The following is a 23,588-nucleotide window of genomic DNA, read 5'->3' on the forward strand; positions in this document are numbered from 1 at the left end:
TTTCTATTCCTGTTTTATTTTTTGACTATTCAGTTAACTACAAACTTTGCTTTGCGGTACAATAAAATACTTTTTCAAAGACTTCACTACCAGAATATATTTGTTACAATGTTAAGTGTAAGTAATCATTAGAGTTTAGAGTAGCATACTTTTACTATTGTGAACTGCCTCATCTGTTTTTTCTATACTTGCTGTTGCATCTTTGCTTGTTGATGTTTGTGTTAAATAATAAAATTTCCTTCCATTTCGTTTACTTTAATTCCTGTCTTGGTCTTGTCCTCTGTGCTAGCCACACCCCTCTAGGTGGCTTGGGCGGGGTCCGTAGCAAACCGGGGTGGTGCCCTCCTGCTTGGGATTGTAGCAAGGAACTGACTGGGTCCTGGGACCTGTACACAGGAGGGTCAGGGCCTCCTAGAAGAGCTTCATTTAAGATAAATATCTGTAATCTGTGAGTAGTAAGAAGCTTGGCCATAAGCAGTATTGATGGAAATGTGTGTCAAATTATGCCTTGCAGTAGGTGAGAAAGGAATGCACATATGAATATAGCATTCTTATAAAAGCAGCAAGCACCTCCTCAGAGACACTGACAGCCATGCTATTAACGATACCTTGGGCATCTTAAAACGCAAAGAGGAACTTAAATACCTTAAAAAAAGAAACTAAACTGGCCCTCAGACCACCTGTAAGCCAGTGGTTCTCAAAGTGGGGTCCAAGGGTCCACTAATGGTCCATGAGCATCTTGCAGCTAGAACTTGCCCCCAGTATGGGGTTGGAGCACCTGCACCGGCTTCCCACTCAAGGGGTTGGAGGGGATCCCCGAGCCCCACATGCTGGATTTGATTCATGGCCCTAGCATGAGCCCTAGCACAGAGCTGTTGTAGCCTGGGGTGGGAGGTGTGGGGAAGTATGCCTTCTTTGGCCCTGGCATGGAGCCACTGCATCTGGGAAGAAGAGCCCTCTCTGCTGGCCACACCATGGAGCTGCTGTGGTCAGGGCATGTCCATGCTGGAACTAGTGGGAAAGCATCTGCTAGAAGCAATGGCTTCTAGTTGGAGGGTGGGATGCGGGCAAAGACTTTTGTGCCACCCCAGCCCTGAGCACTGGTTCTGCATGCCCTAAAATATTCTTTGTACAGAAAGGAATTCTGTACATTCCCTAAAACAAGAAGCTAATGAAAGAATAATTGTTCTAGTTTGGTTACCTTATTAATTGTCCAACTCTTTTGTTATGTCAAACACAATTTAACAAACCCCACTGTAGAATCAACCTTCCATAACATTCAAGTTAGGTAAAGTAGCCGAGTGCAGTATTACATAAATTTATGAAAAATGCTCAAGATTCAGTTAACAGAATAGAACAGATTTACCTATTACCAGCGGTAACAGAAATCACAGTGGCAACAGTTATGAAAGGCATGTAGCAGTAAAAATCTTTGGAGATCTCTTAATGTAAGAGAGATGCTCAGATTACACCATGTAATCAAACCACTAGGTTCTTCCAAAAACTCAAACCTGAAGAAGCATGGGGCTGGACTTGATGACATGCTGATGTGACTTCCAGTTCTAGTATTCTATGACTCCGTAACCTAATCACACAACCTTAGTCAAAGTAGGGGAAAAGGGCAGGGTCTGGGTGACTTAAATGGGCTCACTTCCATCTTCTAAGCACACGAGAGAGTTCCTCAGCTGTATCTTGATGACATAATACAAAAGAAGCCTCTTTCACTGATATATGATTTTTAGAGGCAACTGCAGCACATTACTGACTTTTTAAAAAGATTGAAATTGTTGCTTAAAAAGGCCTTCATGCACTCATTTTTGTGATAATTACAAATGCATACTCTTATAATTTAGCTTTGTCCATTCTGAATCATATCAAAAATCTCATTTTATTGTCCTGTTTCTCTCATTAACTGACATCCACAGATCTGATTCAGGCTGTTTCCAATCTTCTCCCATTAACACCTTCAGGTTAAGTTGTCTGAAAAATTCCAAGCGATGGCTGTAAATAAAATAGCAGGAGAGGGGAATTACTTAGGTTATGAAATTTGTTTCCTTATACTCAGAAGAATAAAAATAGTTGCATATTAAAAGGTAGTCAGGATGTAAAAATAACTCAATATTTATTTTCCTGAGCTGATGGACAGAGGCATAGCTAATGTTCCATTTGAATAGTAACAGAGAGGCAGCCACGTTAGTCTGTACTCCAACAAAACAAAGCAGCAGAATGAAACTGATCTGATGAAATGGGTCTGTCCCACGAAAGCTCATCACATAATAAATAATTGTTAGTTACTAAAGTGCTAAATGTTCCATTTATTTTCCATATTCTGGTGTTTTGTAAGAACTAAATCTAATAAACTGGGAATAATACAGAGCTGTGTAACCCCCATCCGCAGCCAAGCAGCACACAGCACACACTACGTGTAAAGCCAGAAAGCACTCAGCTCATTTTTACACAACTGCAGTCTTTGGGCTGCTATACACTAGACAACTTCCCAAACTTAGGTTAAAGCAGTGCGAGGGCTTCATCTAATGGATGGGGACTGTTGATGGAGGCTGAAACTGAAGTTTGTGAGTTAGTCCATTAAAAAGGGAGACCTACTTCAACCCTTGCCTGCAGCCATATCTTCCAGATTAGCAACAGGGGGGAAACCGAAGTAGGACCCTGGCTTTTGAACTTCCAGTTCATATCTAGTCCACAGACTGTACTTAGCTAAGCTTCTCCCTTCCTTCCCCTTTCCAAATAAGCAACAATGGGAATGATAGGGACATAGCTTAATTCCATTACATTTTTAGCAATGGTGGGAAAAAAATGGTTGGATAGGATTAATAAACATCAACAAGGGATTTAGGAGGAAAACAAGATGAGGCTATCAAAAGGAGGAAAAAAGCAAAGGAGATGAAAATGAGAATGTAGAAGAAAGATGGGTAACACAAGGCTTGAAATCTCCCTCTTCTATATACACAAAGATGAAATTAATGCTATACATAAAATCTTGACTGAAACCCTGTAAAAATCCTTGCCTGGTGCATCCGTTAGGCTGCTCTACCGGACCATTCGTATACTAACAGCAATATTTTAGTTCCATTACACATGCAGTAATTTTAAGCACCAGGCAGGAAACTATGCAACAAAGCTCACCACTATGCTCGTATCACATAACTGTTAAAAAAGGATTTTTTTCCTCTTTTCAAATAAATTAAATGAAGACAGATCTAAGGTTAACTCTGAAGAGTCAAAACTCAATAGAAAAGATGAATTACAGAGCAAAAATGAAACTGGAATCAATAATCTATTGATACGCTTAATGCTCCTCCACAACAAGATCTGGGGAACATTCACGCAAATATGTTTAGATATTCCATAAATTCTTTCTTTCCCTCACAAAATCCTTCTGGCACTTCCTTCTTTGCTGCAACGAATAAGGTATTCTTAAACAATACAAACACTAGAAGCCTTTTCGGACAGAAGAAGCTATTAGTATTATAACCCAATATTTTGTCATCTGATTTCATTTCATAGTCAGGAACATAAATAGTCCCAAAATGGAGTCTGGGTAACCTCATGCTTTTCTTTTTTCTGTTGATGCTCTAGGTGCTCTAGGCAGGGAAAGGTGAGACAATCAACTTATTGATCTTGTCAGGAAAGGTGATGAAAAAAGTGCAACTGCTGTGGAAGGCAACATTTGCTATGCACCTCAAGAATAGCAGTAAAAATCAACGTCCAATTACAGCTATCTGCCACAGAGTGACAGGATGCTAGGTTTAATTGTATAACTAAAATAACTATTTTAAAAAAAATTTCCCCAGGACTCCTATTATATATTGTTGTGCATATGAGGTAATTTTCTACTTACAAATCAGGTTTCTGTCCTTTCTGTATTTCATGCTGAGGCACAGGGTAAAGTGCTTCATATGTTCTCTTTGCTTCAGATCCATGAATTGCAAATGCATTAAACTTGTCAATATATGGTGGAAAATAACTCCAAGGAAGATGAGCTCTGCCTTCCCATTTCACCTCTGTTCTGGACACTTCAAATTTTAAAGCAAGTTCTTGCTATGTTAGAGCAATAAAAGAGCAAAAGAAAGGCAATTGCTTCTTTTCAGCTTGGCAGAGAAACATCAAGTAAAGACTAAGAAAGGAAGTCAAATTTTTCCACACTTTTATAGAACGTATTTTATCACTTACTTTCCATACTTTTCTTCTACCAGAAAGCAACAGCAATAAATGTTGTCCATGGCTGACAAAATAAAGCAACAAAGTTATCCAGTTGAAGTAAATATCTATATTCACATACGTACTGGGAACTGGTACATATACCAGAGCTGAATAGTTTCTGATATTGTTATATTCTCTATTGTACCTCTGAACACTGCATGTGTGCACACACACTTGCATGCGTGTCTGAGTGAACATTAGAAATGCTAGTGTAATGGCAGGAAAAATGCAAGCTGACACTTTTAAAAAGAATAGAAAAGCATCATTACTTACGGACAAAGTTCAACTTCTAAGTACTGCTTAGTTGTCTCACTCAAGAAAAATGCTTCTACAACTGAAAGCAAAAAAAAGTCACAAACACAGTATGAATATGGTAATTATTTATTCTGTTTCACCTCTAAATTCTTCCCTAATAAAACATTTACTTCTTTTTTTAATGAAAAATTTAACCTAAAATGTTCTAGTTTTCCACTAATTTCATATAAGCTACCACAGTTTCTAAGCTATTCTGAGAAATATGCCACAATCATTTAGAATGGCAATTTTTTTTGGGGGGGGGGGGGGCAGGGAGAGGGAAGTGCTCGTATACGGATATTTCTAATAAGCAGCAACAGCAATAATGAGGCAGTTTTGGCTTTTCTCTGTTGTATCTAACCAGTGGTTCTCAAGCTGGAGCCAACAGGAAAAAGATAGTTCCATTAACTGATGTTAGTTGTCAAACGGACAAAAGTAGCAGCAGCTCAGAAACACTTCACTTGTTATGCCTGCTGAGAGTGAAATTGGCTAGGACTTAGTGATTGTAGTCAATTGAACTCACAGCGGACATCACAGGTAAAGCTCTTAAGTGAAGGAACTTGGTGCTTTAAATTTCTAAACCACTGGCTTGAACGTGAAAGACAAGACAAAAAAGGGGAAGCCAGAAAAACACAGGCTTACATGTGAACACACACAGAGAACAAGCTCCACACACAGACCTGTCACGAGGCTTGACTGAAGCAGGAATCCTCCGAGGAGAATACATACAGCCAAGGAATAAAATATGTGGGCTATAAATGCAACTGGCTTTTCCTGCAGATGACGGACACTCTGGAGAGCATAGTATTCTAAGGCAGCAAGCATACTTGGAAACAAACTGTCCTTGTATCACCCTTCAGGAGCAGTTGATGGGAAAGAGTATGATAATGTAGAGTCTTGTGGCCTGAACGCCACCCCATGTTCAGAATAGCAAAGAATGTTAAACGTGAATCTTGAGTTCATTTATTGCTGCATCAGCACAAAGTGTAACACTCACAGTATACTGGAGCTTCTCTCACAATGTAATTTTCAGAGCAAGAAACAGAGGCTATTGATTTCAGCTACAGAAAGGAATAAACACAATTTACTGTCTTCTTAACAACATTATTTTGGTTGCCTTTTGCATGAATCTTGATTTTTTGGATATAATGAATTTCGTAGGGGATGGGTGATCACTAGTATCAGGGCTTTGACAATCACAACAGAAACAGGGACCTAGTCATCATAGCACAACTGAAAAAAGTATAACATACAGAAAATAGAAGCAGCAGTGCTGCTGCAACAACAAATTTTCAGACAGCAGTAAGTTTGCACTGAAGATTACACAAACTAATAAAGTTTCCCTGTGTTTATGTACCAGGTTTGTGGTCAACTCTGATTGGCAGTGAGTCCTGCAAACGTATTGCCTCTTAAATAGATTCCCACTGGAAAAAATTCAATAACTGCCAATCTAAATTAACCAAATTACCAAGATTTGCTAGTTACTGGTTCAGTTTAAATTATTACGGGTTTCAACTGACTTGTCTATTTCTTTAATGAAGAGCACAATCATTCATTAGGATTAACACAAATGTCACTCTCTGCACATCTCTAAATACATGCCCCCATCTTTAGAGCTCTGAGTAGACACAAATTTCTGTCCATAGATGTAGATATCTGAGGATAAAAATCAGTATCCACTGATCTGTAGAGTTCTATTCCCAGGAGACAGTGTGTCTAAAGCAGAGAAACATGGTGCTACAGCTTCCAGGAACCAGAGCCCCACACCAGCTCTCAATCATGAGGCTGTTCTATCCCCAGCTGTTAACTGCCGGCAGGGCTGTATGACCCCAGACAGAAGATGCAGCTGAGGGTGGGGGCAGTTCAGCCACATGCATGGCGAGAGCTGCTGGTGTGGGGTGCAGGCTTCTCGGAGTGGCAGCACCGCATTCCTCGCTTTTGACTGCAGTATCTCCCAACACTAGCGCCCTTCAGATCAGCAGATACTGATTTCTGTCTGCGGATATCCACATCCCCGGATAGACATTTGTATCCACACAGGACTGTACTCGTTTTTTGGATGAGACATAAAACTAATCTGCTTATCATTACCTGTCATTCAAGAACTCATGATTTTATCCCTCTACACCTTTTAAAAACAAAATCAAAACATTTTTTAACTAAACTGCAATTCCACACTTCAAGTAGGAACACTGACATTAACTCTACTGTGTTGCAAAATATCTTATTTAGTTAACTACACTGTGTTTGTCTCAGATAATCATGCTGTTTCAGTTAGAGACCATATTTACTTCCATTCCCAAGCAAACGTGAATTGTTGTATGCGCTATTAAACATCTTTCCATACTTTTTGTTCCAACGTTGACAGTATTTCTACAAGAGAGCTGATTTATAAAGATGCATTCAATGTAAAATAGCTTAAGGAATTTTCAGAACGCAAGGTGTCAGAGTAAATTAGTGATCAAGAAAACACTTTACTACCAAGCATATTACAGAAAGGCAGAATGTTAACATCATAATCTTACCAGACTACTTCATCTTTAAGGGAACTGGATTGGGATCAAACAATCAGAATTTCTAACTACAGGTTTGACCTCCCTCATCCAATACCCTTGAGACCTAAGTGGCCCTGAATGAGTGGACACTCCAGTCTGAGGGCTGCCCCTCCCAGCCAGCTCCCCACTGTCTAGGCCAGGATTCCCATGGCTGCAGGACCGCCAGTTGGCCTGTCTCTCTGCCACTGGGCTGCCGGTGGGGCTCCCGACTGGGGCCAGATTCCTCACAGTGGGGCTCCCGAACCCCAGCCAGGCTCCCAGCAGTGGGACTTCCTGACCTGGCTCCTTGCCCTGGGGCTCCCCAGAGCAGGCTGCCAACTGGACCATCTGCCTCCTGCTCTATCCCAGATCTACACAGCTGGAGCTTTGTGGTCTACTAGGTGCTCTCTGGTCCAGCAAAATCCATGGTCCCGCTGGATGAGAGAGTTTAAACCTGTAGTAGATTTAATGCATATGTGAGTTCAAGCTACATTGGTTGGCCTGATGAAATAATTTGCACAAGGATTAAATACAAAAATTAGACATATCAAATGCACAGGAACATTGACATGTACACCGAGACAAAAATAAGTGGACTGCTTGAGATATTATACATGATTTTTTGTTTGCAACAAGACATTTCTACTTACCCTCATAGTCCCATAGTCCATTAAAAGGCTCTCCTGGCTCCCCAAGTGGTGCTGGTGGATCATTAAAGAAGGGAGCACTTACTTCCATCAGCAATCCTGCATCGCCTGACTTTAGCCTGATAGCTACTGGCTCATGGCTCACTGGTAAACTGTCCCACGTGTGTTCAATTTTAAATTCCATTTAATTAACTATTTTGTAAACAAACTGAAAACAGATGAATGTCAAGAATGCCAGATGAGCTGAAAAGTCTGTTCTGTTGGCATAATCTAAAGTAAGAAAAAAAAATTATGCAAGAGTATTTCATTGCCTTATGTGTGACACTCAAAGAAAGAGAGCACATGGGATAACTGATCTCTTTGTACTGCTCTTTCAGTTCTTACTGATGGGGAAAATACAAATGAACATCAGTCAGAGTTCTCCCATGAATAAGGGCGTCCAAATGAGGCCCTTTACATGGAAGGAAATTGAACAAAATTCAAATGAAAGACTGCCAGAGGTCATACAATGGGTTGACAATATACTGGTCACACCATAATAGGGTTTAATGCAAATTCTGCTTTTCACAGATAACTGATAAAATAAGCTAGTCACAGTACCTTAAAAACAGAGGTCAAATTCAGTCCTCACATAAAAATGCATCACTGAGGTCAAAAGAGTTGCACTATTTTGCTGCAAAAAATAATTTAGCCAAATGAGTTCTATAATAAAAGCAAGTTTTGCACACTAACATAGAAAAAGCAGCCAACCTCAAGTATTAAGATGGCGACAACATGCATTAAAAACTTACTCCTGTTCTTGTCTATGCATACAGAATCCTGGAGTATTAAAATTCATCCTTTTCTGGAGGAAGAGCAAGGAGATCTCTTTTTCAAAACCAGAGTTCAGTGTAAGTCAATAAAAATCACCCTGAAACACAGGAACCCATGATGTAAATCCAATCCCACACTCAAAACAAACAAAAAGGGTAACTCTCCGTATGTGTGTGTGCACGCACATGCGTGCTGTTAAATAGAAGGATTTGGAAAGATGCAGAGCTAAGATATATTTCTCTATATCCAATCCATGGCTGCTTCTGGTACTACAGTCTATAGAAATGTTTATGGTTGTATACAGGGATTGTAACCAAAAGACCTGTATGAGTAAACCACTGCTGGCCCTCCGTCCCACCACAACCAACCCCGACACTACCAGAGTGGATTGTCGCAAAGCCTTGCTCTTCAGTACCCAGGTGGTTGCAAAATACCAGGCTATGAAGTATTCTGGTGCTTCCACATTGACATGGGCCTTTCTTCACAAAATCTTTACATGAGATTTTTATTTAAAATAAATTTCAGAAATTTTGAAAACAAGCAAAAAACCCATCTTTCAACATTTTCAAAAATACCAGTTAATGCTTTTAGGAATATTACACTTGTATAATTAAAATAAAATCTCCAAGTGATTCATTCAGAATACAGCTACGTCTACACTATGAGATAAATTAGAATCAACAGCTGTATGTTCGATATTACAACATCATCGTCTTCACTGTAAATACCATTAACTCCATTTAGGGAGCACTAATGTCAATTTTGTGAACAATGTCAAAACCAGCAGGGTGTAGTGTCAAACTCGAATTTAAGAGTCTGAATGAAAGCCAGTGCAGAAGCACTGAATCTTAAAATCCAATTCATTAGCCTTCAGAGGTGTCCCATATGTATGCCTCAATCCCCCACAGCGCTCTGCTCTGGCCGCTTCCATCTCTGCTGCTCAGGAATTAGGTAACCTGCGAATTTGAATTTGGCACCAGGAAGCACACGGTGGCAGGGTCCCACTTGTATGAAAGGCTGAGAAACGTCTTTCTTTCTTTGCTATCAGTGTTCTGAGCATTCTACCCATTCAAAATAACCCCAGCATGGAGTTCATGGTTCAAGCTGAGTACTTGGATTTTTTCTTTTCCCTCAGCACTGGCACCAGCCCTGGCCCCCCACATGGCAGCTAGGCTGTGGTGGGATGTGGGGGGGCGTTGTACATGAAAGAGAAAGAGAATGAGAGATTTTTTTTATGCTGTTTACATTTGTGTAGGGCTCCTTCTCTCCCCTCCCACAGATGCCATGCAGTCAAGGTCTTTCCTGCACTCAACCAAATCACGTCGCTAGCTCCTGACCCAATAAAAGGGCATACCTGCTGTTCAGTGCAAAGCATGCTGCCAGCCAGCACCATGTCCTGGCTCACGTGGTGAAGGCTCTTAGGGTGGGACAGATTTTTGGGTACTTGCTGCTCCGGGGGTGGGGGGGGGGACGGGACTGCTTCAACTGGCCCTCCACCCTCACTAAAAATATTTTTGTGGGCTTGCTGCCACCAGAGGGAAGTGTCCTCCAGCGTCTAAGATTTTTGGGGGCTTGCTGCTGCCCAGGGGACCATTTCAACTGGCTCTGCAGCCACAGACCCCCATCTCCCCACCAAAAAATATTTTCAGGGACTTGCAGCTGTTGTGGGGAACATTTCAACTGCTTCTGCAGCCATGGTCCTCACTCCCCTCCCCACCCCCAACAATAAGATTTTCAAGGACCTTGTCAACTAGCCCATTACCCTACGATCCACCCAACCCCAGCCCTCCCCGTACAGGATGAGGGGGTCAAGAACTCTTGACAGTCAATCAGTGCTGGCCCTCCCACCTGAGCACCACCGCTTGTTCATATTTTGGGGAGCTGGACAACTCTGTGTAGTGTAGTGGGAAGCCTAAAATCTTTTTCCTAACCTTTTCTATCCTCTTTCTTCATGCTTTGCTGGCCCCCTTACCACAGGGAAGAGTGGGTAAAGGGCCAGTTGAGAAAACACAGACTGCTAGGTGATCCTGGGGCACAAACAAGCTGTGTAATGGACTGGGAAACCAAAACCCTTGCATCAACAAAAAAACCTCTCTTTTTTCCAGACTTTTACTATCCTGCTCCTTCTTCAAGCTTTGCATTGTTCCTATGTTATTTTCAGGGATCTTATGTAATCAAGGGAGGAGGGACAGCACCTGGGAGGCCACTTGAAGACTCAGACACCTGCTGATTTTTGTAAAATCTTAGATGATTCAGTTAGTTATAAAAAGCAATTCAGTTGTAGAAGCAAGAGATTTCAGTTAATCTGGCGATCTTTGCTGTTGATGCTATATCCTACTTTTCCTTCTTTCCAAATGGAAAAATGGCTGTTTGTTGTCCATGGAGGGGAATGAGGGCAATGCAATGTGGGAAGATGACATCACGTACCCACAACCACTTGCGGGGCATTTTTTCCCATGCTGCAGCAGTGAAAATACTCAGAAAGCTAAGGGTCTGAGGAAACTGTGGGATAGGTTCCCACAATGCACTGCTGCAGCAGTCGATGTTTGGCAATTGAGTGTGGCAGCAATAAGTCGACTTTGTGGGGATGTGAGAATACTCCAATTTGAATTTATAAAACAGTGTTACAAAGCTGATTTTAATCAATTCGAATGTATCTCCTAATGTAGATGTAGCCTGAGATCCAACTACTTTTATTTTGAAAACACAATCTCCCAAATTAAGATTAAAAAATGGCAACTGTGCAGGTGCACATAATCATCTCTTTCACCAACTGTCAGAGATTTTTATCCCCCTCCCAAAAAAAAAAGCCCCAACATATGTTCTAAATTAGATCAAACTATTTCCACGACAAAATGAAACGTCACTTATTTTATGGCAAAGTAGCATGCAATACTGTCTTGTAAAACTTCAAAATATAGGAAATTAAAATGATTAGAAAACATTTCAGGATTGCTCTGCTGTGAGCCACTAAAACTCAGGAATTTAAAAAAAATCAAACCAACATTTCAACTCTAATCCCACAGCTCAGTTTTGATTTTCATAGCAGCTTCATGCACTCAAGTAACTACTCTGTTAAAAGGTTAACTGTAAAAGCTTTTACTTTTAAAGATTATCTGCAAATAACCCCATATTCTGCTACTGACCATTCACAGATCCCTTTAATTAAATTGAAGCTAAGTGCGGTGGTTTAAAACAAAGAACCTTCCATGATGGTAATAATTTGTGAATAATGTATGGTGACCTAATTATTGGAACCTTTGCTATATAAATATATTGGCTTAATTTAGTAGTTGGGCTGTAATGAAAATAAGCAGAAAGAGAGGAACAGCTCTGTGTAAGACTCCTCTCAGCAAACTCTTGAGGGTTGTTAAGAGCTAATATCTCTTTGGAACCTGGCCTGAATTGCTGTGGAGCCTACTTGAACTGTTTTTGATGACAAAAGCAAAATTCTGTGCACTGACAAGAACAAAAGAACTGACTGAACTCCTTCCAGAGGACAAGTAGAAAGAGAACTATTAGGGGAAAGTATACTGAAACCAGCTGGAATGTTTGAAGAAATTCAGCCTGTCCAGACCAACACAATGGGATGCTAAGGAGACAAACTTTATCCTTTTCCTCTAAATCGGTGTTTCCCAAAGTGTGGTACGCTGGTGATACATGAAAGGATTTCAAGGGGTATGTGGCAGAAAATAAATTACTAAAAATCAGGAGATAAGCACTGGGGCAGCACTGGAAGAGGGAATCACCACTAAGGCTGAAGTCCCAAAAGGGTATGTGAATGTTTTAAGTTTGGGAAACATTGCTCTAAATTCATTGCTCTATTAAAACAAACAATGATTTATCTAGTCACAATGTTCCTCTCTGCTGCAAACTCCTAAAGGGAAGAACTCTACATGTGTGGGAGAATAGTGGAATTCCAATTCAGGAGAGGTAAGATTACAAGACCTCACTCCTACGGGGATACACTTGAAGAAATCAGAAAGAAAGAGAAAAGGTATAACCAGCCCAACACCCATAATGCCTTCCAGCTACTCTCACACAGTTGTAGCACAGGCTATAACCTGAAATTCAGAGAACTTCATCCTTTTTTCAACGTGTGGTGAATGCTCTGATAAGCAGCCTACTATAGGAGGAATATTCTGCATACTCTTTTAAATACTGTAAGTCTATTCTTTTTGTGATGGGATAGCACCTGCTCACCAGTCACAACTCTAGCAAGCACTATGTTAGAGAGCCACAGACTCATCTGACCCCTTGGCACACTAGTTTCTGTGAAGAAGCTTTTTATATCTTACAATGTATAGTTATTTAGGCTTATATAATATAGAATCTAACAAAAAACACCCCACAGAAAAAACAACACACGGCCACCTCCTAAGGCAACTTTCACTACACACTTGTTTTTTACGTGTTCGCTTAACTGAATAGTGAAGCCAAAGCATCATTACAAATAGATATTAATGGAAGCAGCTTATCTAATACTTCCTTGCTTTATACTTTAAAACTCAGAATGCTCATAGTCTTTTTTGTGACAGGAAGGAAAGCAGTATGAAAAGGAACACCAAAGCTAAAGAGAGGAAAGAATCTAAAATGTATTGAATTAGGTTTCAGAAAATTCAGGGGATAATTCAAATATTTCTTGCTTACTTCACAGGGGATATTCTATATCTGAGAGGCTGCACAAAGCTAAGAACATTTACAAGACATACTGTAATGACACTTTTAGGAGCACTTATAGTTCATACTAACATTCTTTGCAAGGCACTGTCCTATGTTGGGGTACTGCCAGATCTGCCATAAATCGATGGGAATAGCAGGAATATCTTGATCAATAATGCAGACAACAGAGAACATACTCTGCCATTCTTTGTCATGGGGAAAAGTAAACATCGCCTGGTGTGGAGAGGGCAGAAAGGGTGCTTATCTTTGTAAGGCATGCCATTGTCTAGCCCAAAAGTAGAAATTTCAAAAAAATGTATCAGATGTTAACGTAATCAGGAGAAAAATATTCGTACTTGTGTAGAAGCATTAGGTCTTATATCCTGATTAGGATGTAGCCACTGGGGGGCAACATGCTCACACAAACAGAAAGGACAAGACAGTAACTTTTGCAATAACAGTAGTTAGCTTTTAAAGCAGGGGTGGGCAAACTTTTTATGTCAGGCCCCACTTTTCATTGTAGGACACCTGCCCCCCACAACCTGCCTAATGCAATCCAAACCGATGGAAATTTCGGTTATGTTCATAATAAAAAACTTTTAGCACATTTAAGAAAATAAGTGTAGCATGTAAAAACTTTATTAATCGGTATATAAATGTAAATACATATACATGAAAACAGTAACGTTTCAACCTTTTTCATGAGCTGAATGAGCCTGACACCCAGCAGCCAATTATGCTGCTCCCCTCTTACAAAAATTTCACACCTCCCCCACTTTGCACACCCTTGTTTTAATGGACACCATCATCATGCGCTCTAAGGCAGTGTCTACACGGGCACAAATCTTCGAAATAGCCATGCTAATGGCCATTTCGAAGATTACTAATGAGGCACTGAACTGAATATTCAGCGCCTCATTAGCATTAGGACACTTCCGGCCGCGGCACTTCGAAAGCCCCGCTTTCGAAAGCGTGCCGCTCGGCACGGCTACACAGGGGTCCTTTTCGAAATCGTCCTAATGCTAATGAGGCGCTGAATATTCAGTTCAGTGCCTCATTAGTAATCTTTGAAAAGGCCATTAGCATGGCCATTTCGAAGATTTGTGCCCATGTAGACACAGCCTAAGCAGGTGTGAAGTACATCAAACAGAAAATGGAGGCATCTATACACTGGGTAAGCATAGCCATACACAATTAGAAAATTATCTGGCTAGATTAGAACTTTTCTGGAGTCCACAAACCCTTCTGAACTCTCTGTAAAGCTCGGGCACCTGAACAGTGATTCAATTTTAGAAGTAAAACCAATGACTCCTATTAAATCAGGGGAAAGTCAGTCTCCTTAATATTATGGTATTTTGATTGTACCTATTTAGAACATAAACTTCACAATTCTTGACTAAAGTCATCGTGCTTTTAGCAAGTTTCCATACTATAGTTATATTAATATTTCAATAAGCCTTTAATATTGCTGTACCACATTTTCCTTTAAAAGAATAGAACCTACCTCAATAAAATAAGTAAATAAACAAGTGATTACAAAAAATTCATCAATGTGGAAATGCAAAAATGTATCGTCTCTCCTGCCCCCCGTGCGGAAGATAGAATGAAGACATATCTGAAAATAACTTCTTTAAAAAGCTCTCTTTGTCTTTGCAAACAAATCAGCAAACAAATGGAATTCAAATATTGGGCCAATCACAACAAAATCTCTTTAAATATTGGGTTTTTAAAAATAATTCAATGTTCAATTAATTAAGATTTCATTAACACAAAAAAGCTAGACTAATTTGTGTAAGACAGGTGGCGGCAACCAAAATAGCAATGCAGCCATTTTTTTTTCCAGTTCAGTAAAAAATTCAGTAATTCAAAAGAAGCAATGCAAATACGAGACAGTGCTTAATAAATAACATCAAACCATATTTTTTGTAAACTGTATTTTAAGAACAGTGCACACACACTGGTTTGTAATGTGATACATGATTACTGCATGTCATTCAAACTTTTCACATATTCTATTTCCTAACACTTTAAGGGTGCATCTACGCTAGCTGGCTGCTTCGAAGTAGCTGGCACAAAGTCGAAATAGTACGCGTCGCGTCTACACGCACCATGCGCTATTTTGACGTTGAAATCTACGTTAGGCGGTGAGACATCAAATCGCTTTTCCTATCTGAAAATGGGAACAGCACCCTCCTTCGACGTTCAACGAAGTAGGGCGTGTGTAGATGATCCGCGTCCCGCTATGTCAAAATAACGAGGTCCTCCATGGCGGCCATCAGCTGAGGGGTTCAGAGACTCTGGCTGCTGCTGCAGCTGGTGGTCCACGCTGCGTGCATGGGGTCTGCAACCGGTTGTTGGCTCTGTGGATCTCGAGCTGTGCAGGCTTAGTGTGTCTGGGAGGTGCCCTTTAAGGGAGCGGCTTGGGGCTTTGCTGGCCCCTTATTTTGACGGGGAGCACTTGTGCGTGTGAACGCTCCACCTTTCCTTCTGGGGCGGCTCCTTCTGATGTTCTCCGTCGCTACTTTGACATTGAACGTCGATGGCACCAGCCCTGGAGGACGTGTACACGATCCGCGTCGAAGTAGCCTATTTCGATGTTCTTATGTCAAAATAGGCTATTTCAACATAGTGTGCTTGTGTAGACGTAGCCTAAGTGTGTTGTAGTGGGTCAGTATGGCCTCCTGCAGACCCAGAGGCCGGGGAAGCTATGCAGAGGCCCTGGTGGGCGGGGCCGGAGTCAGGAGACCAGAGGCCCGCCCCTCAGAGGGCGGGGCCAAGGGCTAGAAGAGCCAAAGGCGGGACTCGGGAGCCATTCAGTGCTGGGCCTCCGGGCAGGGAGGACGTGCCTGCACGAGCTCCCCGGGGCCAAAGGGAGAGGGCCTGCGGCCGCCCGGCCAGGCCAGAGGAGCAGGCCCCCAGAGGCTCCACGCAACCCCGGGTCCATATGCCCCAAGGAGACTACCCGGACTTCCCGCCGGTGGAGACCCCCTGCCGTGGAAAAGGCCCCGGGAGCAGGCCGCCCCAGAGCCCCGGCGGATCTCTACAACACTCAGACCCAGGACCGCCCTGCATCTCCTGTATTGCCACCGCCTGACTACCCTAACGACGTGGTCATGGACGATTGGCCGGAGCCCCCACAGGTGGATGACCCAGAGGAGACCGACCTAGGAGGACCCCTCGACCAGATGGACTGGGACCTGCCGCCAACAGAGGGTGAGGTAGGAAGTGGCCCGGGGAACGTCGCTCACGAACCAATGGCAGTGTGTTGCGGTCTGGATCCCCACTGCCGGGGTTGCACGTGAGCGACCCCCAGGGCCCCGGGCCGGGTCGCAGTGGAGTGGGAGGGCCTGCGACCCCCTACCCCCCTCCCTGACAGGGCCAGCCCCCGCTGAGCCTGTCTGTAGACCCTTGTGTTGCTGCCCCGCCCCAAACTGAGGGCTGGGCTGGTGTTTTCCCTTGTGTTGCTGCCCCGCCCCAAACTGAGGGCTGGGCCGGTGTTTATCCTTGTGTTGCTGCCCTGCCCCAAACTGAGGGCTGGGCCGCTGCTTGACTCTTGTGAACTGCTGCCCCGCCCTGGACTGAGGGCTGGGCCCAGAACTATATAGCTCTTGTGAACTGCTGCCCCGCCCTGGACTGAGGGCTGGGCCCAGAACTATATAACTCTTGTGAACTGCTGCCCTGCCCTGGACTGAGGGCTGGGGCCTGTACGGGGGTAGCGGTGAGCCGCTGACTGCCCGAACTGAGTGCGGGCTGGTGCCCTAAACCCCCTCTTTTGTTGCCGCCCGCCCTAGACCAAGGGGCTGGGCGTCACGGGACGTGCTACATGTGTGTTTGTACCACTTCTCTTCCTGAAACTTCTCTGTTTCTGGAGGATGCTAGTGGGTCATCCAACATTTTGAGATCACATACCATTTGCTATTTAGATATGAGTTTTTCATATTTGGGCTTTTAGATGTTTACTGTTCATTGAAAATACTGAGGAGGATTTTTTCTTTTTTCAAACTGCAATTATAGTGTTGGGGGCCACAAAAGTCCTTAGAGCCACATGTGGCTCCAAAGTCGCAGGTTGCAGACCCCTGGCATAGGACTATCAATTGTGGGGAGCTTTATGGTTTGTCTCCTTTGTTCATTACTGTCAATTTTAGCTCTGGGGCCAGTTTGTTATGTGATATGATGTCTCAAGTTGAAAGAAAGGACTGGAAAATAAGATCAAAGGCACAAATCCAGCTAATGTGTGTACAGTAAACTAATTCATATCTGACATTTTATTATCTGGAATTCTCAAATAACTGGCATTGTAAACTATAAGTAAATTTTAGTTGTATTTTCCTTACAGTATAGTGAAAATAAATACAAATAAATACAGAGAATATAGTATTACAGTGTACAATACTACTGGTGGTAAATAAAGTACTCTGTATACATGTTGTTTGTTTCTTAATATCTAATCTTGTTTTTCTTTAGTATTATGCATTGCTAGGTAAGCCTCTGCACTACCCAGAATATTTGAATATCCAGCAACCTCTCTGTTCTGGGGCTGCCGGACATGAAAGAGTTTACTGTATGTGAAATATGTGGCACTGCCCACAGGTGGATGTTTGCAGCACTGGGCCTAAAGGAGAAGTAAAATTCTTTAGACCATAGAAAAAGAAGAATTTAAATGATTCCAAAATAATACTAGACCATTGATAAAGAAGAAATACTAAAACAAAGCAAATGGAAAATCCGTGTATAACTAAAACATACATTATCAAATGAATATAATGGCACAAATTAGTGTCTAGTTGCTGATTTGATGCATATTTTCATCTATGCAGAATCATAGAAGTGGATAATCTTTTACATGGTTACTTTAATCATTAAAAAATGAATCTGTGAAAGATTTATTGGAAAAGGACACTAATTGCACACATAATAAATTCATCCTATAACTTGTGCATTGAGCAGCAGGAGCATAAAGTGACTGTGTTTTGGAGATGTGTACACAGAAGATATTTGTGGATGCAACTAAGTTTAAGTAACTCTCACTGAAGTGAGCAGGAAGATACCCATTAGCTTAAGGGAGCTGGATGGGGCCCTACACAGCATTCTGTAAACGTAGGCTGTGTCTACACTGGCTCCCAACTTCGAAGAGAGCATGGTAAGCAGGGTGTTGGGAGACTGTTAACGAAGTGCTGCGGTGCATATGCAGCACTTCATTAAGCTAATTCTCCCTCACAGCAACTTCAAAGTCCTGGCTTGTGTGTAGCCAAGGTTAACCCATGGGTACTTGGAAGTGCCTGGGCTACTTCGGAGTCCCTTTACTCCTCAAAACTTTGAGGAGTAAAGGGACTTCGAAGCAGTCCGGGCACTTTGAAGTACCCGTAGGTTAGCCGTGGCTACACGCAAGCCAGCACTTCGAAGTTTAACACTTTCAAGTTGCTGCACGGGAGAATTAGTTTAATGAAGTGCTGCATATGCACCACAGCACTTCATTAATGATCTCCCGACACCCGACTTACCATGCTCCCTTCAAAGCTGGGAGCTAGCGTAAACACAGACCTAGTGAAATAAGCCTCAAGCATGCTGTGGGTTCCATTTGTAGCTAAAAAATGAAGTCACAGGGAGCCCAGCCACCTTTCACAGCTACACTCTGCCTGCAGCAACTGGATTTGCTTCCCACAGGCCGCCTCCCAGCTGCAGCAACTGGAGCCTCCCTGGCTGGTTTGGGGAATACAACTGGCTGGGCAGGGTCGCTCCACTTCCCACTGCCACAGTGAAGTAGAGCAACCCAACTAGGAGATGGCAAGAAGGGCAGGCTGCTTTGTTGCTCCACCTCTCACAGCTCCTGCCTCTGCAAGGAGTGCAGGGGACCTGACTCTTACTGTGCCCAGCTCCAGTCACCACCAGTAACTCTCCAGGTGACATGTCTTGTGGAAGGAGAACTTCAGGTAAGGGGTACCATGGGGGCAGGAAGAGGGAGAGTGGGGGCAGGGCTAGGGGAAAGGATGGAGTGGGGGTGGAACAGAGATGTGAAGAGGCAAGATATGGCAGTTTGTTCCAGGTCCCATGCCTGGGATGCAGGGGAAGGACTGCTCCAGGACTTCCTAGGAACAGCACTGACCATAGTCCAGCTGGAAGTGGGAGAGACAGAATCACTCTTCCCTCCTTTCTCCCTGCCATGCATGCACAGCCTGAGCTGGAAGAGCCCTGAACAGCTTTCCCCGGCTCTCTACCTGCTGTAGCTGCAGCATGGGCAATGGATAAAGCTAGGGCAGGTTGATGTAAGCCTCCAGCCCCACTCCTTCTGTGAGACCTCACCTCTGCTGCCCATGGCCCCCATGGGAAGCAAGCCCTCCAACTGCAGGTGTGGACCCCCCTCCAGCATGGGCAGCCCACAGTTTTCCCTGGCCTCCCTGGAGCATGGGAAACATACAGCCCTAGCATTCCCCAGTCCTGGAGCACAGGGAGGGATGGTAGAACGTGGACCTAGCTGATGGAACCATGCTGAAGGGGGAAGGCAAAGAGTGGGCTGAGTGGAGTAATGAGTTGCCCCAAATGTAACGTCCCCATCCCCACCAAACTCTCACCCGTCCCTATTTCCCTCCATTTACTCTCTATTTCCCACACCACCTCACTTTCCACATTCTATTTCTAAGATCCAAAAGGCATAGAATTAGTGGAGCCATGTCTGTGCAGCTCCACTAGTTAGGTGGGCAGCCCTTCATTCTTATGCACAGCTGCCCATGCTACAGCAGGTGTCAGCAACCTCTGGCATGTGAGCTGATTTTCATGGCATGTGTGGTGGAACCTCAGCCCTGCCCCTCCTCCTCCATGCAGCTGGGAGCTTGCTCAAAGCCATGTGTCTGTGGGTTAACAAGACTAGCTAATGCTCCCAACCACCACCCAAACAGTGAAGCACTGCATCTCTATTTATTTATTAATGAAGCTGTTGTAAGTAGAACTATCAGCAACTAAAAGGTATTGCTGGCACTCAGACTGTACATAGAGGTTTAAAAAGTCAATATTCAGCACTCCACCTCCAAAAGGTTGCTGACCCCTGTGCTAGAGGGAACTACAGTAAACTCCATTCCCCATTTGAGAAACATTGCTCTCCTTGTGAAATCTTTACAGTATGGTTAAAGCACACAAGACTAGATTTCACTGTCCAGGATGCATTTGTCATGGCAGTGAATTTGGTAGGGCCCAACAGATAGCACAGACCAGATCTTATTCCATACGTTCACTACATTCAGGAAAAAACGCTTATAAATGATGGCTGAAAGGCAGAAGCTAGTATTAGAGGCGTGCAAAGTGCAGAGAGCTACTAATTCTCTTCTCAGCTACATGGATACAACTCCCATACTTCCAAATTCAGACCTTACATAAGCAGATACAATTTTACTGATAATTTGTTCTACTGACTCATATGAGGTCTGCTCTTCTGCACAGGAATGCAGAATTTTGCATGTGCCATCACGCTGGTTTCAGAATGCATGCTCCAGATTTGCCAGTCTGGTAAAGGTCTTTGTAATATTAAAGCATTCACTGCCTCACCTGAAGCCCTGACATACATATTTCTTCCCGAAGTTCAGAGACTTCCCTGTATAAGGATTGTATGATAAACTTTAATGCGCGAGACACCATATACTACAACTTGACAGGAGTTGGTCACCCCTGTTTTCGTCAAGTAGAAAACAACATTAATATCAAAATCTGCATAGGTTATTGCTTAAGAATTGTGTTAAAATATTGATACAGTACAAAGATATGTACTACCTTGATAATTCTGTGCTTGGGCATTTCCTATAAGAAAACTTCAAAATGTTCAACAGCCAATTAAAATATGTAAATTTTGATTAAATAAGCTGTAAGTCAAAAGGAACTTTCATAAAAAAGTGTGAAAAACATAGCTTCAAGCTAATGATGTAAAACAATTAGCAGTGTTTACTTTATATGCTCACAGATCTTTGAGTCCATTAAGTTACTTATTAGATATATAACTAATCATAGTCAGAATTTACTGGTACTGATATGTTGCTATTATTGGCATCTCTACACAGATGCCTTATAGTATCAAAGAGAAATGGTGTTTGCTGCCCTCTGTACCACACGGAATTTTTATAGTCAAACCAGAAGCTTTGGCAGTGATCAATAAACATTTGTGGCTTATTTCAAGAATTCCCAACAACAATAAAAAAATACAAGGCAAAATAGGCTATAAGAAAGTCAAAAACTATAATATTGCATACACACAAAGGGACCAAATTAAACACAGAATTGTAATTTTGGTGTTTGACTCCTGAATACTTGACTTTGCCATCCAAATAATGTTTTTTTTCCACTACTTTTGTGTGTATGGTTTCCTAGATTTAAAATAAACTGGAAAAAAAAAAAATCCATCACGTTGCATCACACAGGAGTCATCAGCAGGGTTAGCCCCAATGCATGGATCCTGGCCACGAGTGGACTGAATAACTAACAGCATTAGTAGACTGTCATGCATTATGGGTATGTCTACACAGCCACTAGATACACAAGGCTGGCCTGTGCTACCTGACTCAAGTTCAAAGGGCTTAGGAGGCAGACCTATTTCATTACAGTGAATATTTCTAGGCTCCAGTGGGAGCCTGACTTCTGTGACCATCTGATCTTGTGGGGTCCTACAATCCAGGCAGCAGCCACATTACAGACATCTACAGGGCATTTAACCAGCCTATTAGTCTGAGTCCTGTAAGCCAGAGTCAGCTGGTATGGGCTCACCACCGGAATCTAGTTGCAGCGTAGATATACCCTTTGTGCACCAGCACTAGAGGACTAAGGGAGGGACAGATGAGACACATATGCTTCTGGTGGGCTTCAAAGATATTTGCAGACACTCAGACCTACTGGGGTCTATTCCAAATATTGCCCAAGTTTACAGTGATGCCAGTGGTGCCATGTAGCCAGCCCATGCTCAGAAGGGGCCGCAGTCCTGCTCTGCTTACACTGTACCTCCCCCACCCCATTCCTTTCAACCTGCCTGGATTAGTTGAGGGCTCCTCTCCACCTTCTGGCCTCACCCATCATCTTCTCTCTGCCTCCTGGTCTACCTCCAGTGCACCTCAAGCTGTCTCTGCTTCCACCACCTGTCTCCCTGGATCCACCTGGGGCTAGCAAGTCTGAGCTAATTGGTGGTGATGGTATAGTATGCAGTGGAGGCTTGGCTGGGCTTTTCCAAGCAAGTGGGTCCTCACGGAGCCCATCAGGGTGGGCCTTGACCTGGTGGCTCTAGAGCAATTCCCTGCCCTGGGACCAGCCCTGGCTACACCAATAGTTTAACCTGCTGGGCAGAGTCATCTCTCAGGACTAGTGAGTGTAGCCAGGAGCTTCAGGGACTGGGTGCCTGGAAAGCCTAGCTGGGGGTGCTGGGCTGTGAGGGGGGCGGTGTAGAAGTCCTAAGTGTGTTGGCTCCAGCGGAGTGACCCCTCCTTCCACCCACACACCATGCTCCATTACCCCTTGGTACTCATAAATGCTTCTGGCACAGGCTGACACATCATTAATGTAACCCCACCTAGGGTGGGAGAGATAGCTCAGTGGTTAGTGCTTAGCCTGCTAAACTCAGAGTTGTGAGTTCAATCCTTAAGTGGGCCATTTAGGGGTCCGGGGCAAATTGAAACTTTAAAAAAAAAAACAACCTGTCAGGGATGGCGCTTGGCCCTAACAAAGGGCAGGGGACTGGACTCGATGGCCTCCGAAAGTCCCTTCCAGCTCTATGAGGTGTCTCTCCATAAGATTCCAGCCCTCAGAGGCGGGGGAAACATGAAGGCACGTACCTCTCCCACCACCACCCCCCCATGGGCGGAAGGAGCAGGAGCCCAGCAGCCCTTAGGAGGGGCGGCCGGGCTGACCCCTGAAGCACAGGGGAAGGTGCCGCTAAACTCACTGGCAGGAGGAAGAAAAACGGAGACAGGCCCGCAGCACTCTCCGGTGAGCGCGAAGCCAAGCCTGACCCCCACCTCCCCACTGGGGCCTGGAGAAAAGGGCAGGGACGGGTGTCCCGGGCTTGGGGATCGCAGGGAAGCGTCACACGGCCGGCGGCGCACCCATGTCCCTCCGTAGCAGACAGACGCGCCACTGGCGCCGTCTCTCCCGCTTGTCTCTTTCTCCCTAACCCGCGCCTCGCAGCGCCCGGCGCAGGCTACAGCGGCAATCGTTGCTCCCCCTAAAGAGAAACAGGGCGACTTACACTTACCCCGGTCCTTCGCCTGCCGGGCCGCCCAGAGCCGCCTTCTCATGCGGAAATTAGGATAAGAGCCAATAAGAAACTGCTCCCCGCTTCCAATCGGTGGAGCGGGTTCCTGTCACGTGACCTACCCAGTTACTTGCGGAGGGGGGGGGGCGTTAAGGTCCTTCGGGGTGGCGCGAAGGGGGCCACATGAAGAGGGTGGGCGCT

General features: G+C 43.8%; 1 protein-coding gene across 2 annotated transcripts; it reads right to left on the reverse strand.

Annotated features, from left to right (window-relative positions):
* On the reverse strand, positions 1-23,421 carry C4H4orf33 (chromosome 4 C4orf33 homolog). 2 transcript variants are annotated; one of them, XM_074993302.1, is made up of 8 exons: positions 23,388-23,401; positions 8,488-8,606; positions 8,297-8,369; positions 7,700-7,966; positions 4,495-4,555; positions 4,192-4,243; positions 3,860-4,059; positions 1-2,001 (listed from the first exon to the last, which is right to left on the reverse strand). In XM_074993302.1, exons 4-8 carry the CDS (start codon positions 7,878-7,880, stop codon positions 1,884-1,886), a joined length of 612 nt encoding a protein of 203 aa, XP_074849403.1. In that variant the 5' UTR covers positions 7,881-7,966; positions 8,297-8,369; positions 8,488-8,606; positions 23,388-23,401; the 3' UTR covers positions 1-1,883. The 2 variants fall into 2 exon arrangements, with proteins under 2 accessions (XP_074849403.1, XP_074849404.1); XM_074993303.1 differs by lacking the exons at positions 8,297-8,369; positions 8,488-8,606 and having other exon boundaries at positions 23,388-23,421.
* Between the last annotated feature and the right edge of the window lie 167 nt (positions 23,422-23,588).

This window comes from Carettochelys insculpta, chromosome 4 (genome assembly GCF_033958435.1).
Source record: "Carettochelys insculpta isolate YL-2023 chromosome 4, ASM3395843v1, whole genome shotgun sequence".
Taxonomy (NCBI): Eukaryota; Metazoa; Chordata; order Testudines; family Carettochelyidae; genus Carettochelys; species Carettochelys insculpta.

Coding starts and splice junctions, on each gene's coding strand:
- C4H4orf33 (XM_074993303.1), bottom strand. CDS start 7,880: ATGGAATTTAAAATTGAACACACGTGGGACAGTTTACCAGTGAGCCAT. Junction 4,244..4,494: donor TTAGAAGTTGAACTTTGTCC/GTAAGTAATGAT, acceptor TTATTTTGTCAG/CCATGGACAACATTTATTGC. Junction 2,002..3,859: donor AAAGGACAGAAACCTGATTT/GTAAGTAGAAAA, acceptor TTTTATTTACAG/CCATCGCTTGGAATTTTTCA.